Here is a 15,372-nt window from a genome sequence, read left to right as displayed (position 1 = left end):
TTTCAATAAAACTTTATTTACATAAAACAGGCAATGGGCCAGATTTAGCCCGTGGGTCATAGTTTGCTGACCTGAATTACCTTACAAAAAGTATAAGATTTAAAGCCGAAAAGGAACTTTGAGGTCACCTAGTTTAACATTTTCATTCAACAAACCACAACAACAAACCACAGCCCTAAAAGATGAAATCATTTCACTTGTTCACCTGGCTAATAAATGGCAGCACTCAAACTAGGACTTGAAGGTTGTGTTAATATTGCCAGTCGGATATGCTGATGCATGGATGTATGATTATAGATATAATCATATAATATAATATATATATATAATCTATATAATTATAGATATGATTATTGGAGCACAGTGGAATGTGCAAATCAAGAATGTTACCTAGAAGTTATAAAACTAATTATAAGAAAGGTTTTCAGAAAAAGTTGTAAGTTATCCTGAAATAGCATCTTAGAATAGCCTTCAAGAGCCTTTTCTTTTCCTGTGAGAGCTTTCAAAATGAATTTTATAAGGAGAAATTACCAACAATGTAGAGAAAATATAAAATGAAGATACTCAGACAATGACATTCAGGTAGCCGGGAAGAGTGGATTTACTAGTAATGATGCATTTCTCTGCTACATGTGAACTTACATTAGGTAAAACAGAAAGTATTTCCTTCTTATCCGGAATGCTTTTAACATTTATTATCATAGATTCACCAAACTTCTCCTTTTAGCCAGACAAAGCCCAAATACCTGTTGCTGGTAGACATGGTCACATGTCTCTGCATTGGAACGTCTTTGAATACTTCACTTCCAGCAGTTGTGTGTAACGTGTAAGGCGGCATTTCAGCATCAGACTTAACTCCAAGAGAGTTTCCTCTGTCTCTTAGCAGTGTTGGATTAGGTTTTTTGCTGATAGAAAAATCTGAAGAAAATCCTGGTTGTCTGAGGGTTGCTTTTGGTTTTCCTGTGAAGTTAGGCATACATAATGGAATCAATTAGCTTCCCAAAAGCTTCGTGTCACTATGCCACTCCCCTGTCCAGATGTTTTCTGGGAGTCTCTATTCTCAGAATAGTTTGTAAGAACACGAGGAAGTTGCCACTACAGGGTTTGTCAGTAGGGGAAGTAGACATTGGTATTCAGCAGATGAGATTTCTTCAAAACGTGGCTTCATCTGCTAAATTAGCCAGTTACCTTCCCTCTACTCACCAACCAACACTTCAGTGGCAGCCACCCCATGTTGCTACAAATGTAGCACACTCAGCCATATCTCGGGCCTCCCATTTCTTCTCCATCAATTGAAATTCTTCCCCTCATTCAAGATCTGGGTTCAACCGCCCTTTGCCATGAAGCCCTACATGGCCATTCTCCCATGACTGTTCCCTTGTCTAAAATGCTCACGGTGGCATTTGGGGGTCTACTCCTTCATATTATCATTGAACTATATCTTGAGAATTTAGTTTTAGAACTGATTAAAAGCTCTCTGAGATAATTGTACAGTAAACACTGGCTAAGTTGCCTATAACACCTTTGTGTACAATATAATTCATGTTTTTCCAAAAATAGAGGATCTTAATATAAAAGACATGACTTGCTAAATAAGACATTAAATCATAGGTTCTTGGTTCATCCAACATTCTGGATGAGGCTTCCCCCCCTCAAAAACCTAAAAGAATAAAACAACACTTTGCCATAATAAGCTTAATTAAAACTGAATTATCTCACATTGTGTAATAACTTAGTGAGTCATGCTCATCATCTTCACTTCATTTCAAATGGAAATACAGTACTAGCTTTAAGATTTCCCTCTTGACCTATGAATGCTAACAAATATAGGTGTTTATCATGAATACAAGCAATATTTCCATAATTCCATACGACAATGTATTCATAGATAGGTTTAAAAATTTTAGCATGTGAAAAGACCTTACCTTCTAGAAAAAATGGCATAGTTTTCTTCACTCTCATCTGACAATTAACTTGCCGCCCAGTTTTCCTTTTAGAACTCCTCTGACGAGCCACAAGCTGAGCAATTCTTGCAGTTTCTGTGCAGGCCATGGCATAGCAGGTAATCTATTCACGAGAGGCAAGGTGAGAGGAGAAACATTTCTCAGATTCACTGCTGCCTAGAGGCCGATTTTTAAAAGTGGATCTTAGTGAGTTTACATGTTCCAACTCAAGCTGTATGCAAATATTCACATCCCTCTCTCTTTTTGATACTGTTAGAGCAAAATTACATTCTATAAGAGACATCAAGAATAGTCTAGCTGGGGCGCCTGGGTGGCTCAGTCGGTTAAGCGGCCGACTTCAGCTCAGGTCATGATCTCACGGTCCGTGAGTTCGAGCCCCACGTCAGGCTCTGCGCTGACAGCTCAGAGCCTGGAGCCCGTTTCAGATTCTGTGTCTCCCTCTCTCTCTGACCCTCCCCTGCTCATGCTCTGTCTCTGTCTCAAAAATAAATGTTAAAAAAAAAAATTTAAAGAATAGTCTAGCACATTGAATGATCTCTCCTCAAATTGAAAATTTCATTTATTCCTTAAACAAGTATTCACTAAACATCTATAATGTGCTAGGTACTATGGGATTAACCAATGAACCAAAAGAAACCTGTGATCTGCACATATTATCTCATATAATCTGTGAGATATATTTTATTTTGATTTTATACATGGGAGAACAGAGGCTCAGAGAAGTTAAGCAACCTTCCCGAGTGACACAGCTAGGTTATCTCTCTGAATCCAAAGTAGGTACTCATAATCGCTATTTTTATTACCTCTCAAAGCCAACCCAATTCTAATCTTGCCACTGAAACAGATTAGCTGGATGACTTGGGACAAAGCAGCTTAGCTCCCACATTGTAGTACACTCTCTCAGCTATAAAACAGGAGTGGGCTTAGATCTAGGGTTTTCAAACTGTTCATTGGTGCCACCAGATTCCATGAAGGTAACTCTGGAGCCTCACAGTGGCAGTGCGGTGAGGGCAAGGCAGGGCAAGCAGAGGCACTAGACCCTGAAGCACCTGCTTAAAACACAGCAGCTCAGCTTTTCATCTTTTAAAAAATTGGTGTGATATATGGGAGATTTTTCTCCAGTGTGTAGAATACTGGGACTAGATGGTCTCTAAAGTCACCTCTAGCGTTAAAGGCTCTGGTTCTAAGTAGAAATCAAGAACAGGAAAGCAATGAGGCTTTACAAAAGCCAAGACATGCTCCTATTCTTTGGCCCGGTATTTCTATTCCTGAAAATATATTACACGAATATAACTGAAAAAAAAACTTTACATACCAAAATATGTGCAAGAGGGGTTATTTTAACTATCAAAACCTGGAAACAGTCAAAATGTCCATAATAGGAGAACAGGGTTGAGTAAATTACAGCACAGTAACCATATGAGGCATTATTAATTCATGAGACATTTGATCATTCATATATTCAAACACATATTTATTAAGAACTATCTGGAGTTAAAAAACAATCATTTATCCTCAAGAAACTTATGAAGAAAAAGAGAGACACAAAGAGACTAAATAGAAAGCATTATGTTAAATGCTATATTGGATGTATTACAAAGTGTCAAGTAGACAGAAAGGGGGGCTTAAATCTGTCTAGAAGAATCAGGGATATTGAAGCAAGTTTTATTATTAATATAGTATTTAATTAATTTAGACATGATCCTTATAAAAATGATTACACACAGGTGAACCTTCCCTTTGATCACTCTCCTGATCCTGCTCCCCTTTTCCCTCCTCCACCCACTGCCTTCCCCATGCCCCCAAACAGAACAACTATTACAAGTTTGGGTAACAAATACCCCAGATCTGTTATATCTATTTACCTATGTAGAAATGAACCCAGAAGAATATGCTGTTTGGTAAGGTGGGTGCTTTTTGTCTTTTGGACAATGGTTTGTCCATATCTTTCATACCATATACTGGGGAGATACCAGGAGGTGAAACTGCTGGGTCACAGGGTATGTGCAATAAAACATTTCATTGCTACCACCAAATTGCCATGCTCTATATAAAATATTCTTCCAGAGAAACTAAAAGATTTAAATAATCTTATCATATTGGTGTGAAGGGTAGAACAGCCTAGAGAAAGAAGGGATTAAGGAGGACAAGGAGAATGGTAGGGAAGGCCCTGTAATAATCAAAGTGTTGGGGCGCTCAGTGGCTCAGTCAGTTAAGCATCTGACTCTTGATATCAGCTCAGGTCATGCTCTCACAGTTCGTGAGTTCGAGCCCCACATCAGGCTCTGCACTGACAGTGTGGAGTCTGCTTGGGATTCCCTCTCTCCCTCTTTCTCTTCCCCTCCCCTGCTCATACTCTCTCTCTCTCTCTCATAATAAATAAATAGATAATAAACTTAAAAAATATTTAAAAAAAATCAAAGTGCTGAATGATCCACTAGAGACTCAACTAGGGTCCAGATAGTAGGAACAGATAGGAATGAGGTCAAACAATGAGAATTTAAGAGTATCTATTAGCTCTGATAATCAGGAGGTCATTAGTGACCTGAGCAAAAACAGTTGTAGCAGGTGTATAATGCATGGGTGCTGACACCTGGCATTTAGGTCTCCAGTACACTTATTTTGCTTGAATGCTAATGACTGGGTAAACTTTAAATTTTTTCATCTATAGTGACTAGAGTCTAAGTTTTACATCAAAAATAATCTGAGGGATAAAACAAAAGACATCAGAATTTAGGCTGTGTCTTGGATGCTTTCTATCACTAACAATCTCAAACCACTTAGCTAGTACTTTTCACTTTGACTTCTGTCCTAGTTAGGAGATTAGAAGTGCCAGGCAGGCAATTAAGAATTGGTCTGACTCTTGGGGCGCCTGAGTGGCTCAGTCGGTTGAGCGTCCTACTTCGGCTCAGGTCATGATCTCGCAGTTGACGAGTTCGAGCCCCACGTCGGGCTCTGTGCTGACAGCTCAGAACCTGGAGCCTACTTCAGATTCTATGTCTCCCTTTCCCTCTGCCCCACCCCCACTCATGGTCTGTCTCTGCCTCAAAAATAAATAAGCATTAGAAAAAAAAAAAAGAATTGGTTTGACTCTTGACATGCACAATTACCTTCTTACCTCTCCAGATCTACTAGTCTCTATCCTCACAACTGCTGGCACACTTCTCAGATAGGCTTCTAGTGTTGGGTAACCTAACTGCTTAAAGGGAATCCAGTCTCCAGTCAAGGATCTGTACTCTCCTTGGAGGCGGGGTAATACTATTCCGTTCTTATGAGACTGCAGAACAGCTCGTAGCATTTTTGAAACCAGATCTGCTTCCAGCATCTTCACCTGTAAGAACACAGTAGAAGGTTTCTATAATATGATTTATTAGTCTGTGAACTCATTCGAAGTTGTTAGGTTATCCCATCAATTGTTACTGAATACTTTCAATGCTGTTACAATATAGGGAGATTACTATGGTGGAGAAAATCACAGAATACTATGAGAACACAGGGCAAGTCCAAGATGCACAAAGACTAATCTGGGGAGGGAAGATATCAGGGAAACATTCCCAGAGGGGAGGTCTGAATGGAATCCTGAAGGACAGGAAGGAATCAGCCAGGCAAGGAGGAAAAGGGTGTGTGGTGGGGTGAGGATGGGGAGAGGTATCAGCCTCAAGTAAAAGGAATAGAAAGTTCAAAGGGCACAGAAGTCAGAGAGAAATAGATGGTTGATTCTGAGGAGTTCCAGGCAGTTAAGTGGCTGGACACGATTGAATGAAGACTCTAAGATTGTAAGTTGAGGACTGAAAGACGAGGATAAAAGAGGTGGGAAGAGGTGGGAAGAGGCAGACTCAGAAGAGACCCTTATGTTATGTTTACATGTGTGCATTTTTGCCAAACATAATGTGGGGCCTTAGAAGAATTTTAAATAGGGGAATAAAGTGATCAGCTTTGCATTTTAGAAAGATAACTATTCAGTAGTGGAGAAGACAAATGGGAAGGAGAAAGACTAATGAGTTTGTAAGAACACTTGGAAATATGGAGGACTTAAAAACAGGAAGTTGGGAATAAACAAAAAATCAATTTGAGAAGTAATTAGGAGGTAGAATCAACAGAAATTGATTAACTGGTTTGGATTATGAGGGAGTTTCCAAGTTTCTGGCTCAGAAACACAGCAGACAGTAATGACCCACATTGAGATGGGGTAGAGGCAAGTTTGCAAGAGAAGAAAAGAGTGAATTCATCTGGGACATATGGAGGCTGGCATGCATACAGGGCAGCCACACAGATAGATTCATGAGGAACTCAGGTTAGAGTTCTGAGCTGGGGATTTGTTGACCTTTAGCATATATATGGTATTTGGTGTCCAGGGAGTCAAAAATAAAGTTAAGGATGGACCTCTGTGGAAGGCTGTCATTAAGGGATAGGCAAGACAAAGAAGAACCTGTGAAAGAGTGACCAGAGATGGAAGTAGAAAAGGCAGAACTGGTGTCATATAAACAAAAAGAGGAAAGAACCAAGAAGAATAGTATATTCAAAAGCGTCATACCCAGCAGTCAAGTGAGAGAAAAATGAATTTTGGTACCTTGGAAACCTGTGGGGGCCCTGGCTAAGGGTCTTCAATAGTCAGTAATTGGCATTTTTTAGGATTAACCACTCATATTTCCTCTGGACTGAGAGTAAATAGAATGGTGATACATTCAGAGAATGGCATTCAAGAAACCAGGAAAAGCAGACTTAGAAAGGTAAGCTATGGACAACTTGTTAATTCCTCCTTCAACAGTGCTATCCAACAGAATTTTGTGCTGATGGAAGTGTTTTACACCTACACTGTTCAATACACGTGGTGACTGAGCACTTGAAATGTGGCCAGCATGACTGAGGACCTGAATTTTAAACTTAATTGGAATTAAATGTGGCTAGTGGACACTAAATTGGACAGCACAGAATTCTAGACAGTCTCATTCTTTCTCTGGTTTAGAAAACAAAAAGGAGAAGGGCACCTGGGTGGCTCAGTCAGTTAAGTGTCTGACTCTTGATTATGGCTCAGGTCACGATCTCATGGTCTGTCAGATCGAGCCTCACATTGGTCTCTGTGCCGACAGTGAGGAGCCTGCTTGGGACTCTCTTTCTCCCTCTTTCTCTGCCCCTCCCCTATGCACATGCTCACTTGCTCTCACTCTCTCTCTCTCTCTCTCTCTCTCTCAAAATAAATAGATAAATTAAAAAAAAAAAACAAAAAGGAGGAATAGCATACAACTCTAGCAATTTCCTCATCTGTCCATTTTAAAAAGGAGGGAAGATATCAGCTCATTTGTGAGTGTTCTTAATAATAAATATGATACTCAAATGACAGTGAGGTTAAATGGCAAATATCCTAAGTACTCATTATGTACTGCCCTCCATTAAACATCAACTCTTTTAGAACTGTCACCACCAGCACCAAGATTGAATTAATACTATGTATATATACACAATGTGTAGTATAATATTATTTGAAAGGGGAATGTGATAAAGACATGTATCATAAACCTTATGGCAACCACCACAAATGCTTTAAAGAGATATAATTAATAAGCCATTAGTAAATACAAAACGGGATAAAAAATTCAATCAAAAAGCAATTAGGTGTACAACTGAAACTAACACTGCATGTTAACTACACTGGAATTAAAAAAAAAAGCAATTAGGAGTAAAAAAAAATTGGGCAAAACAAGGGGGGGGCAGAAAAGAGATAACATCTAGCAAAATGGTAGATTTAAAGTCAACCACAGCAATAGTTACATTAAATGTAAATGATGAAAATATCTCAACAAAAATTTAGGATCAGTAGAGTGGATATAAAAGACTTACCTATATACTATGTACAAGAAATTTATTTTATTTTATTTTATTTTTTTTTTAATTTTTTTTTTTTCAACGTTTATTTATTTTTGGGACAGAGAGAGACAGAGCATGAACGGGGGAGGGGCAGAGAGAGAGGGAGACACAGCATCGGAAACAGGCTCCAGGCTCTGAGCCATCAGCCCAGAGCCCGACGCGGGGCTCGAACTCACGGACCGCGAGATCGTGACCTGGCTGAAGTCGGACGCTTAACCGACTGCGCCACCCAGGCGCCCCAAGAAATTTATTTTAAATACAAACACATAGATTCAAAGTAAAAAGAAAAAGATATGACATCCAAATACATGATTAATTAATACTAGAACAAGGAATATCACCTGGGATTAAGAGGGACATTACATAATTAAGGAGTTAATTCATCGGGGAGCTATAACAATCCTAAATGTGACTGCACCAAGCATCAGTGCTTCAAAACACATGAAGCAGAAACCACTAGAGCTGAAAGAATAAATATATTCATGATTATTTGGAAAATTCAAAACTCCTTTCTCACTAATTTGTAGAACCAGTAAGCAAAAAAAAATCAGTAAGGATATAGAGGAGCTTAATAACAATATCAACCACACTGACCTAAGTGATATCCATAAAATATTCTACCCCAACAGTAGTGGAATATACATTCTTTTCAAGAGCACGTGGGACATTCACCAAAACAGAATATATTCTTGGACTTAATACAATCCTTGACCAATTTAGAATATTAGAATAATTGAAATTATACAAAGAGTATCCTGTGACTATAAAAAATTAAATTAGGTATCAGTAACAGAAAGATACGTGGACAATCCCCATGTATTTGCAAATTTAATGACATACCTCTAAAACAAAGGTCAGAAAGGAAGCCTCCTTCAGAACAAAAACATCAGAAAATATTTTTAAATAAATGAAAATACAGTGTACAAAAGTTTACTGGGTGCAGTTAAAACAATATCTAGAGGGAAATTTGCAGCATTATATGCTTATGTTGGAAAAGAAGAAAGGTCCCAATTCAGTGATCTAACCTACTGTCTTGAGAAAAGAGAGCACATTATACCAAAAGTAGAAGAAAGGAAGGAATAAAAAATGAGACCAAAATCAATATTGAAATGATGAAAGATTAGTAATGAAATAGAAAAGGTAAAGAAAAAAATCATGAAACCAAAACTAGAGTTTTGAAAACATCAATAAAATTGACAAACTCCCAGGTAGATTAATCAAGGGAAAAAAAAAGAGAACACAGGAATTATTAATAATGGCATTAAAGAAGGGGCCATCAATATAGATCCTATAGATATTAAAAACAGAATATTATGAATTTATGCCAATAAATTTGGTCAATTGGAAGAAATGGAGTAAATTCACTGAAAGACACAAATTCCAAAGCTTACTCAAGAAAAAACAGATAACCTTAATATCTCTGTATCTACTAGAGAAGTTGAATTTGTAGTTAAAAACCTTCACACAAGGAAAACTCAAACCCATATGGCGTTATTGCCAATTCTACCAAAAACTTCAAGAAAAAATAATAACACTTCTACACAAACTCTTCCAAAAAACATAGGGAAGGGAATACTTCTAAATCTATTTTTCGAGGCCAGCATTATGCTGACATCAAAACCAGACAAAGACATTACAAGAAAAGCACAGACCAATATCCCTCATTAACATAACTGCAAAAATTTCCAGCAAAATATTAACAAATTAAATCCAACAATATGTAAGAAGGATAACACACCATGATCAACTATAGTTTACTCTAGGAATGCAAGACTGATTCAACATTCAAAGATCAACCAATGTAATGGACTACAATCAAGAGACTACAGGAGAAAATCCCCATGGTGTCAATAGGTAAAGAAAAGACGTTTGACAAAGTTCAAAATATTTATGATAAAAACTCTGAGAAAATAAGAATAGAAGGAGACCTCCTTAACCTGATAAAGAATATCTGTGCAAAACCCACAGCTAACATCATATGTAATGGAAAAAAATGAATGCTTTCTCCCTAAGATTGGAACGGGGCAAGAATGTTCACTCTCTTCATCCCTATTCATTTATCACACTGGAGATCCTAGCCAGTGCAAAAAGACTGATTTCAAGACTATAAAAGTATATTAATCAAAGTAATGTGGGTATTGTCAAAAAAGCAGTCACATTAAAAGAACACAATACATAATCCGGAAAAAGACCCACACACACATAGTCAACCGATTTTCGACAAAGTTAACAAAAGAATTCAATGAACAAAGTTCAACAAATAGTGCTGGACCACCACTCATCCATATGCAAAACATGAACCTCATACCATATTCAAAAATTAACTCAAAACAGATCATTTAGGTCCTACTTGAAAAAGCTAATACTGTAAAATGTCTAGAAAAAAACAAAGGAGGGGCGCCTGGGTGGCGCAGTCGGTTAAGCGTCCGACTTCAGCCAGGTCACGATCTCGCGGTCCGTGAGTTCGAGCCCCGCGTCGGGCTCTGGGCTGATGGCTCAGAGCCTGGAGCCTGTTTCCGATTCTGTGTCTCCCTCTCTCTCTGCCCCTCCCCCGTTCATGCTCTGTCTCTCTCTGTCCCAAAAATAAATAAACGTTGAAAAAAAAAATTTAAAAAAAAAAAAGAAAAAAACAAAGGAGTAAATCTTTGTGACCATGAGTTGGGCAAAGATTTTTTTAGAACCACAGCAGAAAAAACTGACAGATTGGATCTCATCAAAATTTTAAATTTCTTCTCCTTTAAAGGCTGTTGAGAAAATGAAAAGACAAGCCACAGACTGAAAGAAGATATTTTCACAACACAGCTGGTAAAGGACTGATAACCAGTATATATAAGCAACACTCAAAACTCAATAAGAAAACAAAAAGGGGCACCTGGGTGACTGAGTCAGTTAAACATCTGACTCTTAATATGAGCTTATGTTGTGATCTCCTGGCCATGGACTCTAGCCCCACACTGGGCTCAGCACTGAGCATGGGGCCTGCTTGGGATTCTCTCTCTCCCTCTGCTCCTCTGCCACTTATGCACATGTGTTCTCTCGTTCTCTCTCTCTCTCTCTCTCTCTCTCAAAAATAAATGACTAACTTAAAAAAAATAAGAAAACAAAGAGCCCGATTAAAAATGTGCAAAAGATTTGAATACACACTAAAGTAGAGATGTAGATGGCCGAAAAACACATGAAAAGATGCTCAATGGCATTATTCGTCAGGGAAATGCAAAATTAAATCCACAATGAGGCATCACGACACATCTGTAAGAATAGCTTAAATTTTTAAAAAACCACTAATATGAAGTGCTAATGAGAATACAGAGCAACTGGAATTTTCATACATGCCTGGTGGCCTTGCAAAACAGTACTTTGAAAAACATCTTGGCAGTTTCTTACGAGGTCAAAAGCATATGCTTAATATTCAACCCAAAAAACTTACACATAGATAATTACCCAAGAGAAATCATGACTATGTCCACACAAAAACCTGCATTTTAAATGTTTATGGCAGCTTTATTCATAAGTACCTCCAAATTGGAAACAATCCAAATGTCTATCAACAGGTGAATGGATAAACAATGTGGCACATCCATGCAGTGAAGTAGTACTCAGCAATGAAAAGGAACAAACTATTGATACCTAAAACTGTATGGATGACTCTTTCCATCATGCAAAGTGGAAGAAGCCAGACACAAAAGACTATATACTGTATGATTCTATTTATGTAACATTCTGGAAAAGGCAAAACTATAGGCACAGAAATTAAATCAGTGGTTGCCAAGGGCTGGGAGTATAGGAAGGGGATTGACTATAAGAGGGCACAAGGCAATTTTGGGGGTGATGGGAATATTCTATGTCTTGATTGACAAACTATATTAGTTTGTCAAAATTTAGAGTACTGTAAACAAAAAAGGGTGACAGTTATTACATGTAAAGTATATCTCAATAATTCTGAGAAAAAAAAAAAGCTCTTTCAAGTTGTGCCACTTTGCAGTCAACTCTCACCCTCTCATACACACTGTCCTGTCTCCTGGCAACCACTGATCTGCTTTCTGTCACTATAGATCACTTTTGCCTCACATTCTTGGGCTTCACCCGTGTTACCCCATTTCTCAGCAATACTACTTATGCTACGATAAGTACTAATTTCACTGTGCGGATGTGCCACAATCCATTTATCCATTCAAATGTTGACAGACACTTGGGTTGCTTCCAATTTGGGGATATAAATAAGGCTGCTTTGAACAGAAGTCTTTGGGTAGACATACATATTTTTTTTCTCTTATACAAATTCTGAGATTTGGATTTTCTAAAAATTTAATATACATACTAATTCTGGGAAGAAAGTAATCTCATCCTGTAGATGAGAAAACCAAAGCCTAGGGGAAATAACCAAGATACTGTAACATATATGGAAGCCACTCACAGGGATGCTACAGATTCTAAGTCAGTGAGACAGACAGGCACTCTAAAGAGTAAGCAGCAAAATATGACAGCTATAGGTTCTGAGCACCTCCATTGCCCCTGACGTCCAAACACACTTTGAGTATGCTGGGGAGCAGGTAAGAGAGGATGGCTTTGGGACCTCTATCTCAAGGCTGCCGGAAGTTGAATCTAAAGTATGAATTCAGGCTCTTAAATAGTAAACTCCTGATTACAAGAGAAATACTTTGATCTGTAATGGCTCCTGACTCAACAAAGATCAATGAACTTTAACTACACGGTTATTTCCTCATGTCGGAAAAACCAACTGGCCAAGTTTTCATTCGCAAGAGGAAAACCTGAAGGATCACCTACTCATGTCCCAGAGCCAAGCCTCCCCAACATTTTTACCTCCACCTTGCCCACCTTCTTTCTTTCAAAACTCTGTCCCTCCCACCTCTTCATTTAGAGCTCTTCTGAGTAAAGCTAGACTTTGCATCTATGTATACCAGCATTTCCAGGCAGGCCTTGACGATGAATTATACACATATAATGTGTAGATAAAATGCCAGGTGGTCGGCACACAAGTAGGAACACACCTGCTTGGGTGTTAGCAGTGTACCTGGATCGGCTTAGACTAGACTGTTTAGTACACCACGCTCATCCCCAGTCAGAACCACTATAAATTCCCCTGCCCAGGGTTTCAGTAGGAAGGACTTGCCCTTCACCTTGAGAAGGAGTTTCTACTGCCTCCTCCTTTCCCTTCTTTCTGGAAAGAGCATCTATTCCATTACTACCTCCCCAGTGTGGACTACTTTTCCCCAGCTACATTAGGGAGTGAGCAGCAATCACACTAATTTATGGGGTAAAAAAATTTCCGACAAAGACGTTCTACTCACTAATGGACATCCAATGACTAAAACATAAGAGAAGCCCAATAGGATGGTTTGAAAGGTCAAGTCTAATCCCATCTTAGAAGCTAATCAGAGACTGGTTCTACAGGCTGCCCTATATGAAAGCTTTCTACTCCTTCCACCCTTGGGAGAACCACTTCAGACTACTTCCCCTCAGATGTCCCCTCTACCTTCCTAAGATCTACTCTGAAAGAGCTGCCTGCAAAGACCTCCCAGACATTAACAGTTTGGGGGTGCTGATAATTAGTGGTTGATATACTGATTTTGATTTGATTTGTGGGGAGAGGCAAGGGATTGTGGAAGGCTGTGCCCATGCCTCCCCTTGCTGGCGTCTCCACGTTCACTATCACCACAGAAAGCGTTTATTTTCCTGGGACAAATCCTTTCTCCCAGGCCCCAGTTTCCTTAGCTGTAAAACAAAAGAGTTCAGTATTAGTGGCTCTCAACTCTTATCACCATCACCACATGGTGTCAGACAGGCTGACATCCATAATTCCCCCACTCCTCACCAACTGCATGGTGACCCTCCTTAGCCCATGCCAACAACATCTCTTGCCTGGATTGGGGCAATTGCCTCCTAGCTGGTCTCTGCTTCCACTTAACCTCCTAGAATCGATTCTTCACATAGGGATCACCAGGGCCCTATACAATCTGCACTCACCCCACTTCTCTGACCTCAGTTCCTCCTTCCCTTATGTTTCACTCCCTCCACTCCACCCAGCCTGTCCTCCTTGCTGTCCCTCAAACATGCCTGGGACAGCCTCACATCAGGACTTTGGCACTTGCCATTCCCTCTGTCTGGGAAGTCCTGTCCCAGGGGGCTACACAGCTCACTCCCTCAGCTCCTTCAGGTATTTGCTCAAAGGTCACCTTCTCAGCAAGGTCTTCCCTGGACACCCTAGTCCAAATCAGAACTGTTATGCCAGCTGCCCAATATTCCCTATACCCGTTCCCTACCGTATTTCACTCCTTAGCACTTATCACCACCCAAGATTCTTTACTTAATCTTACCACCTGCTTCCCCAACATGACTATAAACTCCATGAAAGCCAGGATGTGTAAGGTTTTGTTCACTACTGAATCTCTAGTGCCTCGCCCATAAGAACTCAATAAATACTGAGTGAACGAATGCCACGTGCTCCATCCACCTAATACTCCTTTTCTCTCCTAGTCACTAAAATATAGAATAATGCATGTGAGGCTATTAAAGGACTCATCTATAATTTACTTTATTAAAAAATGACTTGCAAATTTTCATGATTGTTATGAACTGGCTGAGAGAGCCAACTGCATCACCAGGCTGTGGTTGAGAACCATCAGGTAGATTACCCCGGGGCCTTTCCACTCTGAGCCAGCATTCTCAGTGAGCAAGCCCAGGTCAGGGACACAGTGTTACGGTAAGAAGTCCACACATCCCTATGAGCAGGAGGCACTGCTTGAATACTGGCAAGTGTCTCACGCTTACGTGTATTCCTGTTTCCCAAACAGTGCGCATATACTGTTGGGATTCACAAACACAAATCGATACTGAATTCACAGCAGCACTTAGTAGTTACATGCTTTATCAGCCAATGGTAGAAGCCTAACTACTAAGTAGGCAAAGTTCCACAAAGTTTTTTAAAACATTAAAAAAAAAAAAAAAAAAGACCTTATACTTGGCAGGACTGGGAAGCAAGGCTTGACCACATGGCTGCAATCCAAATTAAGTATCTTTATCCTTCCCTTCCACTCCCCACCCCGCCTTTTTTTTTTTCTTTACATATGCTATTTTCATGGAACACTATGATTCTCTATTTGCAAAAAAAACTTTTTGGAGGGAGAAGTAGTCCCTGGGCTGAGACTGAACATCTCACAGCTGGCGAGAGGCAGTTAAGCACAGTAAAGCCTGGGAGGGAAAATGTGACTATTCATCTTGTTCAGATGTAGGTCATATTCCCATGCTTGTCAACTTCTTCCAGTTGGATTTGCAACTCCTACATTAGCAATACTACTTTAGGCAATGAACAAAAAGAAAGTTACAACTAAAGCTTTAGAGGGATGCCTGGGTGGCTCAGTCTCTTGAGCTTCTGACTCTTGATTTTGGCTCAGGTCATGATCCCAAGGTCATGGGATGGAGCCCAGAGATGAGCCCCCTGTCAGGCTCCAGGCTGAGCATGGAGCCTCCTTGAGAGTCTTTGTCTCTCCCTCTTCCCCTCTCCCCTGCTCGCATGCTCTCTCTA

General features: G+C 39.6%; 1 protein-coding gene across 5 annotated transcripts in view; it reads right to left on the bottom strand.

The window, feature by feature from the left end:
* TDRD7 (tudor domain containing 7) overlaps positions 1-15,372 on the bottom strand; it is a 77,707-nt gene that overhangs the window by 55,884 nt on the left and 6,451 nt on the right. For 4 of the 5 annotated variants that reach the window (XM_030293187.1, XM_030293186.1, XM_032595509.1 and 1 more), the window contains 3 exons: positions 5,083-5,295; positions 1,926-2,067; positions 747-960 (listed from right to left, as the gene is read on the bottom strand). In XM_030293187.1, coding sequence (XP_030149047.1) covers positions 747-960; positions 1,926-2,067; positions 5,083-5,289 — 563 coding nt within the window. In that variant the 5' untranslated portion in view covers positions 5,290-5,295. Of the gene's footprint in view, positions 1-746; positions 961-1,925; positions 2,068-5,074; positions 5,296-15,372 lie in introns of those variants that run through there. The other variant, XM_030293190.1, reaches the window with a different exon arrangement.

This window comes from Lynx canadensis, chromosome D4 (genome assembly GCF_007474595.2).
Source record: "Lynx canadensis isolate LIC74 chromosome D4, mLynCan4.pri.v2, whole genome shotgun sequence".
Lineage (NCBI taxonomy): Eukaryota > Metazoa > Chordata > Mammalia > Carnivora > Felidae > Lynx > Lynx canadensis.
This window is presented reverse-complemented; position numbering and strand designations above follow the sequence as displayed.